The sequence below is a fragment of the Adelges cooleyi genome, unplaced genomic scaffold (assembly GCF_023614345.1).
Source record: "Adelges cooleyi isolate 19-005CV unplaced genomic scaffold, UGA_ACOO_1.1 ACOO_flye_CR_arks_rails_tigmint_CR_PRNA_574, whole genome shotgun sequence".
Lineage (NCBI taxonomy): Eukaryota > Metazoa > Arthropoda > Insecta > Hemiptera > Adelgidae > Adelges > Adelges cooleyi.
The window spans coordinates 14,026,146-14,042,658 of record NW_026096268.1 but is presented as its reverse complement, the minus strand read 5'-3'; the positions used below and the strand labels follow the sequence as shown (position 1 = coordinate 14,042,658).

At 32.8% G+C, this 16,513-nt stretch overlaps 2 protein-coding genes across 4 annotated transcripts; one reads left to right on the top strand and one right to left on the bottom strand.

Moving 5' to 3' along the window:
- Positions 1 to 346: 346 nt before the first annotated feature.
- On the bottom strand, positions 347 to 5,234 carry LOC126843428 (biorientation of chromosomes in cell division protein 1-like 1). 3 transcript variants are annotated; one of them, XR_007686424.1, is made up of 8 exons: positions 4,945 to 5,233; positions 4,732 to 4,869; positions 4,434 to 4,561; positions 4,110 to 4,258; positions 3,856 to 3,927; positions 1,094 to 3,667; positions 801 to 1,028; positions 347 to 648 (listed from the first exon to the last, which is right to left on the bottom strand). XR_007686424.1 is itself a non-coding variant. In XM_050580971.1 (7 exons), the coding sequence occupies exons 2-7, from the start codon at positions 4,855 to 4,857 to the stop codon at positions 587 to 589; spliced, it is 3,111 nt and encodes a 1,036-aa protein (XP_050436928.1). In that variant the 5' UTR covers positions 4,858 to 4,869; positions 4,945 to 5,234; the 3' UTR covers positions 348 to 586. The 3 variants fall into 3 exon arrangements, 1 of the variants encoding a protein (XP_050436928.1); XR_007686423.1 differs by having other exon boundaries at positions 348 to 648; positions 962 to 1,028; XM_050580971.1 differs by lacking the exon at positions 801 to 1,028 and having other exon boundaries at positions 348 to 648; positions 4,945 to 5,234.
- A 1,484-nt stretch (positions 5,235 to 6,718) lies between these two features.
- On the top strand, positions 6,719 to 16,308 carry LOC126843043 (CAD protein). Its single transcript, XM_050580343.1, has 25 exons — positions 6,719 to 6,994; positions 7,071 to 7,209; positions 7,519 to 7,789; positions 7,929 to 8,248; positions 8,457 to 8,636; positions 8,720 to 9,326; positions 9,393 to 9,614; positions 9,685 to 9,888; positions 9,953 to 10,171; positions 10,262 to 10,814; positions 10,876 to 11,051; positions 11,104 to 11,303; positions 11,365 to 12,262; positions 12,329 to 12,571; positions 12,741 to 12,989; positions 13,059 to 13,223; positions 13,457 to 13,618; positions 13,684 to 13,855; positions 13,912 to 14,027; positions 14,239 to 14,587; positions 14,655 to 15,004; positions 15,071 to 15,212; positions 15,282 to 15,352; positions 15,414 to 15,592; positions 15,672 to 16,308. The coding sequence occupies exons 1-25, from the start codon at positions 6,898 to 6,900 to the stop codon at positions 16,072 to 16,074; spliced, it is 6,687 nt and encodes a 2,228-aa protein (XP_050436300.1). The 5' UTR covers positions 6,719 to 6,897; the 3' UTR covers positions 16,075 to 16,308.
- Positions 16,309 to 16,513: the final 205 nt, after the last annotated feature.

The following is a 16,513-nucleotide window of genomic DNA, read 5'->3' as shown; positions in this document are numbered from 1 at the left end:
GTGCTATTTTTAATTATCATATTGGTAAATTGCAATTAACCTCTAGTGATACTTTTGTAATGATACTTTGTTTCAAAAAAATACTTTGACTGTGCGTCAGCGAAAAAAACAAAAAGAACTACATTGTAATTTATTCATTCGTTATATTAATTTTAATATTAAATTATTAACAATATAAAAAACTATAAACTGGTTCGTACCCAAAAGGCGTACATCACAACTTACATAAGTTTTTTTAGTACATAAAATATATATTTTAATCAATAATAGAATTCATTGTTAATATTTGTTTAGATTTTCTTCTATAATATAAAAATAAATATTATTAATAATAAACATATATAAAAAAAATACATACATATATCTACACATCTTCTTTTCAACTACTTTAAACTAAAGATGATTTATTAATTAATCATTATAATAACATAAAGTATTAGCGTAATATAATACAATACAATTTTTGTGTAGTTATTTAACTACTAATTAAGCTGAAATTTTATTTTTCCCAGTTTTTTCTCTCACGTGGCTCATTGTAAATATATTATTTTCCATAAAAAAAAAAACAATATTATTTCAGTCTTGGCTATGTCAAACACTGGTTGTAAAAATGATTTGATCTAACTTGTGAATTATTTCTCTTCTGTCCTAAACCAAATTAGAAAATTATATTAATACATTAATAACAAAATTGATTTTTATTGTTAAATATACTACGAGTAACAAAAGTGTATGTTAACAGTTATAAAAATTGAGAAAATATGTGTATCGAGAGTTACTTGATTTGATGTCATACTAACAATTAATATTATTATATTTTTGATTGTCCTCTATCAAAACTAGTTAATCCAAGTAAATTTTGGTGGTGATTGGTGTTAGTGTAATAGAATATTGATAAAGATTATTTGGTTTTTATACTATTATTGAAAGGTAAAAGTGAAATTAATGAAAATATGTGTACTTTTTCCAAGAGAAACACTTGATGCACTCAATACTTGTAGAGATTCAGAAAAACGTTTAGGTTGTATCTGTAAATTTAAATATGATATTTATTTAAAATGAATTAAACGTGTACAAATTTTAATTTACCCACCATTAGATCTGGATTCTAAAAGCCTTTCCAGTTTTACCTTGACCGGTAAAAGTTTATATTTCATTTCTTGTTCGGCAACCCAATGGCTAGATGTTGTAATTTCATTGCGATTATTATTATTTGGCGTTGTAGATATCTCTTCTAGATTGCTATTACTTTTATTTGGCCGACTGTAAATTATATTTGATTTGATGTCAGTTATCTTATCATTTTCATACAAAACAGCCATCATTTCATTTATGTTTCTTCCGTTTTGTGTGCCGTTCCCACCACCTACAGCTTCGTGTTGACTTTTCAGCCATGTAATAAATTGTTGTTTAGCTTGTTCAAGGTGCTGTTTGACCTGTTCGTACCCAAAACAAACTCGAGCTTCTTCATCGGTAAACCCATAAAACTCTTCATCGCCTTTTAATTTAACCACTTCAGCATATACTTTCTCTCGATTTTTACATGGAATCACTTCTGTGGGAGCAAAACCTTCGAATTTCCATGTGTCCACAATGTAATTGTCAAGTAAATTTTTCAAATTTAAATAGTTTTGACAAGGTACAGCTTGTGATTCAGTAAACCCTATAAAATCATTAAGCACTTCAGAATCATTCACTACTGAACATTGTACGCTTGTAGAATTAGTTACAATGGTTTTTGTTTCAGAACCTACATGGTTGTCAATTTTTACATTATTGCTTTTACATTGAACGTTTTTTTGAAAAATATCAATTTCATTCAAAAACGTAATGTTTTTCGACGACCTAACTTTTTTACTCGTGAATTCAACCCCGGTACTGGATTTCCTTTTATATTTATTTAACCCAACTTTCTTCAATTTTAATATCATACCTACTTTGTTAGGTGTAGGAATTTCGTTCAAATAATTTAACTCCTTAGGTGATTGAATAGTTTTAGTAGTCAATATATTGTTTAACACAGTTATCTTATCTTTATCCATGGAGACGTCAGAAATATCAAAAGCGTTACTAGTTTTTATATCACAGTTCAATTGTTCTATTTTTTGCAACGGGTTTTTACATTTAAAGACTTCCTTTACACTTATATTTTCATCCTGACATTTTACTGTGTCCGTTAGGTCTTTCTCTTTTAAATCGGAAGAGATGAATACATTTCTTAAAATAGACGAGTCTGAAGAAGGAATTCTAGATTTTTTTTCAATATTATCTTGGGAATCAACAAGCTCATTGATTTCTGTTATTTTCTCAATTTTTTGTTCTAGTGGGAAATCAGAAATACTTTTGACTGGATTGTTCTCACCGTTTTTTTCGCTTGTTACAACAACATTTAATTTATTATGTCTACTTAAAATATCTTTATGTGGCTCCTCTGTCTTTTTTGTATAGTCATTCAATTCTAACAAATCTTCAGGAATTTCAGTTGAAGCATTCTGCATTGGGCTCACTGTTTTTACACCACCCTGTTTATCGGTTTCTTCGACGTTAAGGATAGTTTGTGAACTTTCAGATAGCTTATCATGAATATCATCTTGAGTGTTTTCTATTTTTTCCCTTTGACCTAACGTCATATCTTCAGTTTTCCTTTCATTGTCGTACGGAACAACAGTACCTCCTATCGATAAAAGAACATTTGCCATATCTTGATCATTGTTTGAAAATAAATCATTTTGACAATTCGATTCCTTTTTTGATTTTTTTTCATGTTTTTTTGAGGTACTATTTTTACGAGTTGAATGTTTAGAACTTTCTAATAATTTGTCTTTACTTTTAACAGCGTCGTCTTTATTTCCATTGTCTTTTCTACCACTTTTATGGTTACTGGAAGACGATTTGGACTTCTCAGACGTGGAACTTCTATTTTTATGCAAACTAGATTTTTGTTGTTTTGAAGAACCGCCAGCATTGCTCTCGTCGTCGCTACGATTATCATTAGTTGATTTGGGTTCTTTGCAAAGGCTAGACGATTTATCTTTCATATCTGAACGAGAATCTTTTCTATCTCTTTTTGGAGTTCGTTCTCGATCACTGTGATGTGATTTTTTGTCACTTCGATGCTTCCTATCCTTATCTCTCGACTCACTGCGGTGTTTACTGTGGCTACTAGATTTTTTATCTTTAGAGCTACTGCTCTTTTTTACATCACTCTTTTCTTGACCATTAGAACTACGATCTTTGGACTTGTCAGACTTATGATGGTGATTACTACTGGACTTTTCCTTGGACTGTTTGTCTGTTACTGAAGAATGATGTTTACTCTTTGAACTGTTATCGCTTATTTTGTGTTTTTCAACATCGTTAGTATTTTTATTGACATCAGTTACGTTATCATCATCATCATCATTCTTAGGGCTTATGCCATTTTTTTCTGATGGAATTGACTGTAATTTATCAATTGAAGATTTTTCAGAATTAATACCATTAGAGTTAGTTTCGAGATTGTTTTTGGTTGTACATTGCACAGGACTTCCGCCAATACTATTTAAATCTGACATTCCAGATATACTTTCATCGTTACTATTTTCATTGTCCATACCCGAAATTAAGGGTTCGAATTCGGGAGACGTTACTTCAGCATTATCGGTGTGATTACTTGGTGATTCTTGGTCTAAAACAAGTTATACAAAAAATTATTTAAAAAAAAAATAGATAAGACTATAATAATTAAGGTAACCTATAAATATAAACAAGACATATTATTTAAGTCAATTTAACAATTAAACCTATTTAATTTTTAAAAAATATATATCATTTCATGAAAACCTAACAGTATTATTAATATTCATTTTAACTTACTATCATCTGAGTTGGTAGAGTTTATACTAACTTTAGTCAAATTGTTCACATTGATGCAAGAAGCTTGCATACCTGTATAAAATAAAGTTTTAATAATTATGTATAAGCTTTGATAATCAAACCACTTTCATTTTAAATAGCCTTAACAAATATATAAAACATAATTTATTAAAATTAGTACACTTTTATAAATGCCAAATAAATATTTTATTGCTTTTAAATTTTAAATATTTTTAACATTCATATTGACAAACCATTTTGTTCAATTGTTTTCTCATTTTTGATTCCCAAATATTCATTGACGGCATTCTCTATTTTAGTTTCAAAAACATTTAGAGTTCTAGAAGCGAACACTTGAGTAAGTATTCTGTCTGCTCCATCTTCTATTTCACGAGATTCACGTCTAAAAAATTAGTTTATTTAATATCATAAATTAAGACTTTCGTAATAAAAATAATGAGGAATAAGGTATTATTTTGATTAAGTTATTGCCTTTTAAAAACAAATAAAGCTAAAGCTATAACTTTGACAGTTAGTTCAATACACAAAACTCTAAAACTTTTTGCTTTATTACATACCCATCAAACAAATGCTTTCGTAGTCGCTCTCGAATTGAATTTTTGTTTAATTCGGGTGTATAATTAATTTTACTAAGAAATTTGTTGATATTTGACTCGATTCGCTGTTTCCAGTTTTGAAAAGTCGGCTATACATTTAAAAAATAACATACATACATTATATAATCCAACAAAAATTAATAATATTTAATAAATAAAAACTAAATCAAACAAAAAAAGGGCCATTACTTTAAGGATACTCAAGTCATAATTCTTACGGGTTTTTTTTTTTTGTGAAATATGGTTTTTAATAACATACCTTTGCATCAATATTAGATACACAATCCCTGCGAAACTCATCAAACGTTCCATTTGCTTTGAGAGTTTCCAACAGTACAAACACAACTTCTTCGACGCTGTGCACATTATCATTTAGATGATCCATCGCGTAATATTTCTAGTTTAAAAAAATATGATTAAAAACACAGCTTACACAATAATAAAAAGTATAAAATTATTAATTAACACTTACTAATGTAGCAGGTTCGTAGTAGTAGTTTTGTGAGTAATGCACAAATTCGTTCAATACAATATCGTTCAATGGTAAAAAAAATAATAAAGTTTGTTAATATTTTGGACGAATATTAATATTAAAGTTCAAAATTTAATTTTTTTCTAAGTTATACATAGGTATATACGTCATATACCTACATATTTGTATTATATATAACATATAATACATATTATATACAAAAATTTACGTAAATGCTACTAGATACTACATAATTGGAAATCGCGATATAACATTCACAAGATAATAGTATTTAGTAATTACATCGTACGACAAATTAATGTAAATATTAAATAATTATATTATAGTGATTGCAGAATGCAGAGCAGTCAGCAGAGTATTTCAGTATTCAATTTTGGGATTAATTATTTGATAACACATTTTTTAGATATCAAAAACACAATGCATTTTTCATGGAATGCAAACACAACTGCATACAAATCGGACTCTCCGCTAACAGCTGCTACTATAGTTACTAGCTGACTGCTGATCATTATATTCATTTGTTATTTTCAATTTTGCAATTTGCATTAAAACATGGATTGTCTGAAAGCTTAGGCCGTAGTACCGGACCAAAATTCAAAACTAATAACGAAAAAAACTAATTACACAAAACAGCTTTTTTTTCCCCTTTTTTTTTATTTTTCAGTAGGTATCCGTATAAGTTGACTGGTTAAAAAATTTCACTAATCTGTGCGATGAAATAAAAAAAAAGTACACCGATTGTCGCATCTCCTTAAAACCGAGAACAACACTTATGCCACATTTTTTAAAGGCATGTTGAAAGAGTTCCAAATCTGTTCTTTGGGTATTCTTTAAATCGACCCAATTGTATGATCATTATCTATTATTATTATACAATAACTTTCTTTAACTTTTTCTCTAAAAATGTCGAATGTGTATTATGAAACTAAAACCTGATTAATAGAACCAAATTAAATTGCGATACGAAAAAATAAAGATATATTGATTCTTGTTCATACATACTACAGTTACATAACTATAGTTGTTGTTCAGCATATACATATTGTAATTATTAAACCGGGAGTTAAATTAAAATTTAATTCTACAACTTATTCTTATTTCCAAGTTGGAAAGCAATTAATAAACAGTTTGTTGTATTTCAAAAAAATAATTTAGTTTGGTCACTCATTGACAGTGTGGTCTAGACCTACTTGTAAGCTGTACCTTTGTTACAAATAACAATGTACTTATTAGTTGTTTATTGTACTTAAAGGTCAGTCAATTGATCACAACCTTCATAAGTTACATTGTATTTCGTAATATTTTAGAGGGTACCCTAATGGTCGTTCAGCGTTCTTACCAGTTGCCAGATTAACTAAACATTTATAAATTGAGCTTAGCCTATAATTTTAATATTGTTAACTATACTTAAACGTTAAGCCAAACTAGCGAGTCCGGTCATAAGTAATAGGTACTATATTATATAGGTAGTAATAATTTAATAAACATCATGATAAATTAAATTGAATGAATTTTAAAAACATAATTTATACTATTGGTAGTAATATCATTTTATACAAATTATTAAGTTGATCTATTGTCTACATTGATTAAATTTGTACATGCTCAATGGTTATTAAAAGTGCTCATCACTATGGGGACCTAATGACGTATGGAAATCTAGTTTGTAGGAGGATAAAATGCTGCTATTCTATTTTTTTATTATTTGTTGGTGATTGGGAGACTCGAGGCCAGCCACCTGTTAACCGTTAATGAGGTTATGTCCAATTTCCAAAGTCTTCGTAATTTCAGTTCACGTGTTAAGTGAAACAGTTGATTAAAGGAACGGTTTGTTTTATTTACCAAATTACCAGTTGAAATTCTACTGATTTTGAAAATATTGATCTGTCGCTTTATTTACTCTGGATGTTATAATAAACAATTTTAAAAATGGCCCTTAAACCTTGTTCGCTCGTTTTGGAAGATGGAACTGTGTTTTCTGGTTACAATTTCGGTTCTAGTACATTACCTGTCGACGGGGAAGTCGGTTAGTTAATATACAAATTATGATCATTAATTTTCTATTGTTTTATCTACTAACTGACTTTATTGGTCTTATGCAGTATTTCAAACCGGTATTGTGGGCTATCCTGAATCTCTAACAGATCCATCGTACTATAAGCAGTTACTGGTCTTGACATATCCGCTTATTGGCAATTATGGAGTTCCTGGCGACGAAAAAGATTCTTATGGAATCAAAAGGTGATTCTCAATAATAATACAACAGAATTTTGGAGTTTGTACTTGATGTAGTATTTTGTTCATACTACATTTATTCAGGATCATATTTAGGTTTACCAGAACTAGGGCCAAACATTTTGTTAGGCCTATAATTTGACCTAAAAGTTAATGTTCAGGCCTGAGCTCCCAAAAAACAGTCTTGTATTTTTTTTAACTACAGAGGAAATCACTAATTCCAAATGAGTCGCTGATGATTAATAATTTGTAACTGTTAATTTATAAAAAAAAAAACTTTTGAAACTTCGTCATGTTGTTGAATTCTTTCTATAGATGGTTTGAGTCACATCGTATATGGGTCTCGGCTTTAATTGTTGATGAAGTATGTGATCAACCGAGCCATTGGCGCAGTGAAAAGTTGCTGAATGAATGGCTTGCCGAAAGTGGAGTTCCAGGCATTTGCGGTGTAGACACACGTGCACTAACAAAACACATCCGAGAGAGAGGATCTCTACTGGCAAAAATTGTTTATGGTGTAGACAAAGACTTCACCAATGTAGTCAATCCGAACAAAATCAATTTAGTTAAAGATGTTTCAATATCTGTTAGTAAATATTACAAAAGCTAAAGTTTGTTAATACTATTATATTTTAAATATTAATATTCGTAAGAGCGAATTTAATTTTTTACTGCAATTGAATCAAATTTCACCTGTGTGCTTATCTTAATTGTTAATATTTTAGGCACCTAAAACACTTAACGAAACTGGATCGCCCAGGATTCGATTTGTCGATTGCGGTTCAAAATACAATCAGTTAAGATGTTTTCTAAAACGTGGTGCTCGGGTCGACATTGTGCCATGGGACCATCCGTTAAACGATGGTAACAATTATGATGGACTGTTCATAAGTAACGGCCCTGGAAATCCAGATATGGCCAACACGACAATTTTAAACCTGATTAAAGTATTAGAAAAGAAATCCGATATCAAACCTATATTTGGAATTTGTCTGGGACATCAACTCCTGTCTGTAGCTGCTGGATTTAAAACTTATAAAATGAAGTATGTTTGCATTTTTAAGAATATTTAGTTCGATGCAATATTTTAATTTTATTTATTTATTCGTACGGCTAGCGCCGGATGGTCATATTGATACACTAATATTTGTTTAATATAACAAAGACTCGTGTATGCAAGGAAGGCTGCGAGCAAGTTACCACCGTCTTCCTCCGTAAATGTTTTTATTACTTTGTCTTTTTAAAATTATTAGATTTGGAAATCGAGGTCAAAATCAACCTTGTGTATTGGGTGAAACCGGTAAATGTTACATGACTTCACAGAATCACGGCTATGCAGTAAAGCACGTCGAGTCTGAATGGGATGTGTTATTTACAAATGCTAACGATAAAACTAATGAAGGAGTCATCCATAAGAATTTACCATATTTCAGGTAATTAATAATTAGATTAATAAAAATAATGTGCTTATATTGCTGTATGTTAATATATATTATTATTTCTAAATGAATCGCAGTGTTCAATTCCATCCAGAAGCTTGTCCTGGCCCTGAAGATTTGGAATGTTTATTCGATGTCTTCCTGGAATCTGTCAAGAATAATATGGCAAAACGAGAATTTAAATTAATAGATCAAATCTATACTCATTTAAAACCCAAAATACCGAAATCTCGTGTAGACGTCCAAAAAGTGTTGATTTTAGGTTCCGGCGGATTATCGATTGGTCAGGCTGGTGAATTTGATTATTCTGGTTCTCAAGCAATAAAAGCGTTGCGTGAAGAGAACATCATTACCGTTCTAATCAATCCAAACATCGCAACAGTACAAACGTCATTGGGATTAGCAAACAAAGTGTACTTTTTGCCATTAGAACTTAATTTTGTTACTCAAGTAATTCAGTCCGAACGACCAGATGGTATATTGTTGACTTTCGGTGGTCAGACAGCTTTGAATTGTGGAATCGAGTTAAAAAAGTCTGGCATACTGGAACAATACAATGTTAAAGTATTGGGAACTCCAATTGAAACTATAATAGCAACAGAAGATCGAAAAGAATTTTCTGATAGGGTTGTTGAAATCGGTGAACGAGTCGCTCCGAGTGCTGTTGTTACGACTTTTGACGAAGTATAATAAAGTTTATATTAAAGTAAAGGTGAATCGATTCAATAAAGTTTTTAAATTTGTTTTTAGACCATGGAAGCTGTTAAACAATTAGGTTACCCGCTTCTAGCGCGAAGCGCTTTTAGCTTGGGCGGCTTAGGTTCTGGTTTTGCAAATAATGAATCAGAATTACGCGTGTTAGCCAAACAATGTTTTACTCATAGCAGTCAAATGATTTTAGATAAGTCGTTGAAAGGCTGGAAAGAAGTCGAGTATGAAGTTGTGCGCGATGCATATGACAACTGCATTACAGTAAGGTTTTACTTCAATAAGTTCATTCAGTGTGTGAGTTACATAAATTATACAAGTTTGCTTTACTTAGGTTTGTAACATGGAAAATGTAGATCCATTAGGTATACACACAGGCGAATCGATTGTCGTTGCTCCTAGTCAGACGCTTTCCAATGCTGAGTATAATAAACTGAGAACAACGGCAATTAAAGTCGTTCGTCACTTGGGCGTCATCGGGGAATGTAATATTCAGTATGCCCTCAGCACCATATCTGATGAGTTTTACATAATTGAAGTAATTTTATTTATTTGTTATTATAATTATAAAATTTACACTTAATATGTTTTTTTAATGTTAGGTTAATGCTCGATTATCCCGGAGTTCAGCTTTAGCGAGTAAAGCGACTGGATATCCTTTGGCTTATGTAGCAGCCAAACTGTCATTAGGCATAGCGTTACCCGATATTGTTAACTCTGTGACATCGTCTACTACGGCATGTTTCGAACCTAGTTTAGATTATTGTGTAGTCAAAATGCCTCGTTGGGACCTCAGTAAATTCATACGTGCTACTACAAAAGTAAATTATTGGCTATATTCTATTAGAGTACATGCCAATTAAGATAATTTAAAAATGTCTAACTTGCATTTTGTTTGTATATTTTATCAGATTGGCAGTTCGATGAAGAGTGTAGGCGAAGTTATGTCTGTAGGTCGTAATTTTGAAGAAGCATTTCAAAAAGCTTTTAGAATGGTCGATGAAAATTTTGTCGGATTCGACCCCTACTTAAAGTCTATAAACGACGACGAATTAGAACAGCCAACGGATAAGAGAATATTTGTTTTAGCTGCTGCTTTAAAAAATGGATATTCTATAGATAAACTATATGAATTAACCAAAATTGATCGTTGGTTTTTATATAAGATGCAAAACATTATAAAACATCAGACATTATTGGAATCGTATAATTATCCAAATTTGCCATTCGACCAATTACTAAAAGCAAAGCGTTTAGGATTTTCTGACAAACAAATTGCGTCTTGCGTTCAAAGTACTGAGTTAGTAATTCGAAAACGTCGAGAAGAACAAGGAATCACTCCATTTGTAAAACAAATTGATACAGTTTCTGCCGAATATCCAGCGGAAACTAATTATCTTTATTTAACTTACAACGCAATTAGCAATGACTTAGAATTTCCTACTAACTTAATTATGGTCATTGGTAATATAGATTTTTCTTCCGTTTTTATTTGTTATATTATAATGATTTGTATTTTGTTTAGGATCGGGTGTATACCGTATTGGAAGCTCTGTTGAATTTGATTGGTGTGCCGTTGGCTGTCTTCGTGAATTGAGGAAATTGAATAAAAAAACTATTATGGTCAATTGTAATCCAGAAACTGTCAGTACAGATTATGACATGTGTGACCGATTGTATTTTGAGGAAATTTCGTTTGAAGTAAAATTCAAATTCTAATTGTTCAATCAAAATGCTTATCAGTTCTTTCTAGGTGGTAATGGATATTTACAATTTGGAAAATCCTGAAGGTGTTATTTTGTGTATGGGCGGACAACTGCCAAACAATATAGCCATGGATTTGCACAGACAGAACGCTCGTATTCTGGGAACATCTCCAGAAAATGTAGATGGCGCAGAAAATCGTTTCAAATTCTCGAGAATGTTGGACAGAATTAAAATATTGCAACCGAGGTATATTGTCGCAATGTTATAACATGAAATTATGCATGCAATATATTATTTTTATCTTTAGATGGAAAGAACTTACTGATCTCAAGTGTGCTATAGAATTTTGCCGAGAAGTCGGATACCCTTGTCTGGTCAGACCGTCTTATGTTTTGAGTGGAGCCGCAATGAACGTAGCACATAATGACGGCGATTTAGAAGCATATTTGAAATCCGCTAGTGAAGTTTCAAGAGAACATCCCGTGGTTATTTCAAAATTCCTTGAAGACGCCAAAGAAATAGACGTGGACGCCGTAGCTAAAGACGGACAAATACTCTGTATGGCTGTCAGTGAACATGTTGAAAATGCCGGAGTACATTCGGGAGACGCCACTCTTGTGACACCGCCGCAAGATATTAACGATGAAACGTTGGAGAAAATAAAATGTATTTGTCGAGATATTGCTTCATCGTTGAACGTAAATGGACCATTGAACATGCAGCTTATTGCCAAAAATAACGAATTGAAAGTAATAGAATGTAACGTACGAGTGTCCCGATCTTTTCCATTTGTCTCGAAAACTTTAGGCCATGATTTTGTCGCGATGGCTACTCAAGTGATCATAGGAGAAGAAGTAGAACCGGTCGACGTATTGTCCGGCATCGATAGAAGAGTTGGTGTTAAAGTGCCTGTGTTTTCATTTTCTCGTATTGCCGGAGCTGATGTTATGTTGGGCGTAGAAATGGCCTCGACTGGTGAAGTGGCATGTTTTGGCGAGAATCGTTATGAAGCATACTTGAAAGCAATGATAAGCTCTGGCATGCAATTGCCACAACCAGGGGCCAAAATTTTTCTGTCTATCGGAAAGATTAAGCACAAAGAAGAATTGCTCAACAGCGTAAAAGCACTACAAGCAATGGGCTACAAACTGTACGGGAGCAGCGGAACGGCCGATTACTACAACTACAATACTAAAGAAATTTCCGTAATATAACTACAACATGGTTAGGTAATGCAATATTATATTGTGTACTTAAAATGTCGTTTTCAGGTAACTCCGTGCGACTGGAGATTTGACAATATTGGCGTCAACACGACACGTGGTGATCTACTTAGTTTGGCCGAGTATATAAGTAACAAAAATTTTGATTTTGTCATTAACGCTCCGATGATGGTGAGCGGAGCGAACAGAGTAGCTTCGTTTTTAACGCCTGGTTATCGTATGCGAAGAATGGCAATTGAACATTCCATTCCATTGGTGACTGACGTCAAATGCGCCAAACTCCTTATAGAAGTAAGTTTTTGATGACAAGTAATAAATTATAAATTTATATTAACCCTAAAACACTAACCATTCATCGACGCTACAAACGCTGATCATTTATACTGACTGTTTTTAGAATGGTTAGCAATAAAAGGATAAAAATAAAATATGTAAAATAAATTGTTTTTTTTTTTCTTAGGCAATGGTCGGAATAGGTTGCAACCCGTCGTTAAAAACCCATATAGATTGTATTTCGTCTCAGAGATTGTTGAAGTTACCCGGTTTAATCGACATGCATGTGCACGCACGTGAGCCTGGAGCAAACCATAAGGAAGATTTTGCGTCTTGTACGGCTGCGGCGCTAGCCGGTGGTATTACGTTAATTGCAGCCATGCCCAACACTAACCCTTCTATAATTGATCAAAAATCCTACGAGTTGGCAAAAAAAGTATAATGAAGATTTTTTTTTTTTTTAATTACCTATCAAATTTTCATCATTGTCATTTTTATTTTTTAGTGTGCTAAAGCTGGCGCTAGGTGTGATTATGTTCTGTACGCGGGAGCATCCAATACAAATAGTTTCGAAATCGCACAAAATGCCAATCAATTTGCGGGACTCAAGATGTACCTCAATGAAACATTTAGCACGTTGCGCCTGCAAAATGTGTCTTCGTGGGTGTCGGTGAGCATACAAATGTCACTTAATACTGAAGTAGAGCTCTGTTGGCAAAAAATAAACCAAAACTAAAATACCTAGTGGATGCCCAGCAAATCTTGGTATTCACCCCCCAAATATTGCTTATACGCATACCCATAAAAGCATAACTAGTTTTTTTTTGGGGGGGGGAGGGGGTAATTTCCAACTCTGTCCAAAAGATTGAATTCAATAAAATTAATAAAAAAAACTTTTATTAGCATTTTGAAAGTTGGCCAAAACACATGCCATTGGTTGTGCACGCCGAAGATCAGACTTGTGCCGCCATTCTTATGTTGGCTTCGTTGTATAATCGCTCAGTTCATGTATGCCACGTAGCACGCAAATCAGAAATACTTCTCATTAAAGCGGCCAAAGAAAAAGTAAACACATCTTATACGCTTTTAGAACATTACGATTTCGATATTGATTTCTGTCGTTTTTTTAGGGCATAATGGTGACGTGCGAAGTAGCTCCTCATCATTTGTTTTTATGCGACGAAGATATTGTTTCGTTAGGTCCTAATAAATCTCAAGTCAGACCAATAATTTGTACCAAAGAGGATCAGCAAGCTCTTTGGGATAATTTAGCATACATCGATTGTATTGCCACAGACCATGGTATGGTTGTACTAATTTAGCGTATGTTGAAATATTTAAACAATTTTATTTTTTAGCACCACACACTTTAGAAGAGAAATTAAGCGACAAAGCACCACCCGGTTTCCCAGGTCTCGAGACTGTAGTGCCTCTGTTATTGAATGCAGTTAAAGAAGGGCGCTTGACCATTGAAGTAAGTATTTAATCTGAAGTACATCAAAAAGGTTTACTTAATGCATAATCACGATATATTCATTAATAAAAATTAATAGAAATATGTCATAAATGCAAAAAACTTATGTATAAAATTTTAGCAAATGTATAAATAATATTTATAATTTATGAAGAATGAACAAGAAAATGACCTCGATATTAATTTATAAATATTAAATTTTAAAAATTAGGACATTGTGGAAAAAATGTACACTAATCCCATGAAAATTCTTGGTTTAACGCCTCAACCAGACACTTACATTGAAGTGGATATGGACACCGAATGGACCATTCCGTCTTCGACGGCTTATTCAAAAGCCAAATGGACTCCTTTTGCCGGATTTCGTGTTTGCGGTTCAATACATAGAGTTGTTTTACGCGGACAAGTAGTATGCATCGAAGGCAAAGTATTAGCTGAACAAGGTTTTGGTTGTGATCTACGGGACCCGACCTTATCTCGAAAAGTCCTCACAGACGCCGGCTCACAAGTGAACATAAATATGAAAACTCCAATGCCTATAAAGAACACTGACGTGCACGGTATGAAAAATTATTTATGATAAAAAAACCAATTGTAGTGTTTTTATTATTTTTCTATTTTTTTTAGCTTTGTTTAACAACGTTTTGTCTGAAATCAGAGAAAAAGTAGTACAAGAAATTGAAAGTGTAACTGGCGTTAAGTCGGACATCATAAGACAGCGCAATTTATCGGGCAGCGAGTCCAAGGATATGAGTTTGTTAACTATAAACACAGCCGGGTTGAACAAACGGTCAAAAGAGACTACAAATGATGTAGGGCTCAACTTGCTGACGCCTATACCTACACACGGATTAGCTCACAATCACATTTTGTCTGTCGACATGTTCTCCAAAGATCACTTGAACGAAATATTTAATTTGGCACAGACATTGAGAGTTTACGTCATTAAGGGACGATCTCTTGACAATATACTCAAAGTAAAAATTAAATTACTGTTATATGTATTAGCACATTTTTTTAAAATTCATGTTCATAAATTCTAGGGTAAAGTCATGGCTTTGATATTCTACGAAGTGAGTACGAGGACCAGTTGTAGTTTTTCAGTGGCCATGCAAAGACTGGGTGGCCGAGTTGTACACGTCGACGAAACTAGTAGTTCTGTGAAGAAAGGAGAAACGCTGGAAGGTTAGGATAAAAAAACCTGATGTCAAACGGCTAATGTTGTTTTTATTGATATAGTATAATATGTTTTAGATACCGTGGAAGTCATGAGCGGTTATGTAGATGTAGTTGTCATGCGTCACCCTCAGCCTGGCGCAGTTAGAGTAAGTATTTCAGAATGTATAGTCAAAAACAATTGGGAAATTATCATTGTAACAAATTTAGAATGCAGCTCGACATTGCCGCAAGCCCATGATCAATGCTGGAGACGGAACCGGAGAACACCCGACTCAAGCTCTTTTGGATATATTCACAATAAGAGAAGAAATCGGTACTGTTAACGGCCTTACCATCACATTAGTCGGTGATCTGAAAAACGGTCGAACTGTGCATTCGCTTGCGAGGTAAAACCTTTACTTTTACAACATACGAACAAGCTTTCTGGCCTCGGATTTAACATAAGCTTTGATGTATAATTTATAGATTATTAACACTGTACAAAGTGAATCTTCGCTATGTCAGTCCCACCAACTTGAGTATGCCGACATCAGTACGTCAGTTTGTCGCGTCTCGTGGCATTCCTCAAGAATCTTTCTCGTCCCTAGAAGCGGCGCTACCCGAGACAGATGTGTTGTACATGACGCGTATTCAACGTGAACGGTTCCCAGACGAGAATACCTACCAACAAGCGTGCGGCCGTTTCGTCGTCACACCGGAAATTATGATCAAGGCTAAACGTAAGATGATCGTCATGCACCCGTTGCCCAGAGTGTTTGAAATCAGCCCGGAATTCGATTCTGATCCCAGAGCAGCATACTTCCGACAAGCCGAGTATGGAATGTACGTGAGGATGGCTCTTATAGCGATGATACTCGGCAAATGTTAAGTTATCATACTCTGATAAATCGATCAAATTTGTGATAAAATTTATTTTGAAAAACAAGTACCTTTTTAGTTAACTATTATATTATGGTTCATTTTATATTATGATATAATTTATATCTTTTTTTTTTTCATTTTTTTAGTTGACTATTTTAAAACAAATTTATTTGACACATATTTATAGTTGAATTAAGTACCATTCGAAAACATTCGTGTATTCATATCTCTTTATATGTTGTAACCATTACATCTTATTAAAATATATAATCATTTTTTAAATAATATAGTTATTTATATTTTTTACAAATTTTATGTATATGATATATCCTTTTGTACTGTTTGTTGCCACCGAGGAGTATTGATAATTTTATAACGAATAATAATCGTCGACTAATACAATAATATTGACTCAATTGACGGTACCCACTTGATGTAAAACTGTT

Coding starts and splice junctions, on each gene's coding strand:
- LOC126843428 (XM_050580971.1), bottom strand. CDS start 4,857: ATGGATCATCTAAATGATAATGTGCACAGCGTCGAAGAAGTTGTGTTT. Junction 4,562..4,731: donor TATCTAATATTGATGCAAAG/GTATGTTATTAA, acceptor TTAAATGTATAG/CCGACTTTTCAAAACTGGAA. Junction 3,668..3,855: donor CTCTACCAACTCAGATGATA/GTAAGTTAAAAT, acceptor AACTTGTTTTAG/ACCAAGAATCACCAAGTAAT.
- LOC126843043 (XM_050580343.1), top strand. CDS start 6,898: ATGGCCCTTAAACCTTGTTCGCTCGTTTTGGAAGATGGAACTGTGTTT. Junction 12,990..13,058: donor CCTACGAGTTGGCAAAAAAA/GTATAATGAAGA, acceptor TTTATTTTTTAG/TGTGCTAAAGCTGGCGCTAG. Junction 13,224..13,456: donor ATGTGTCTTCGTGGGTGTCG/GTGAGCATACAA, acceptor AACTTTTATTAG/CATTTTGAAAGTTGGCCAAA.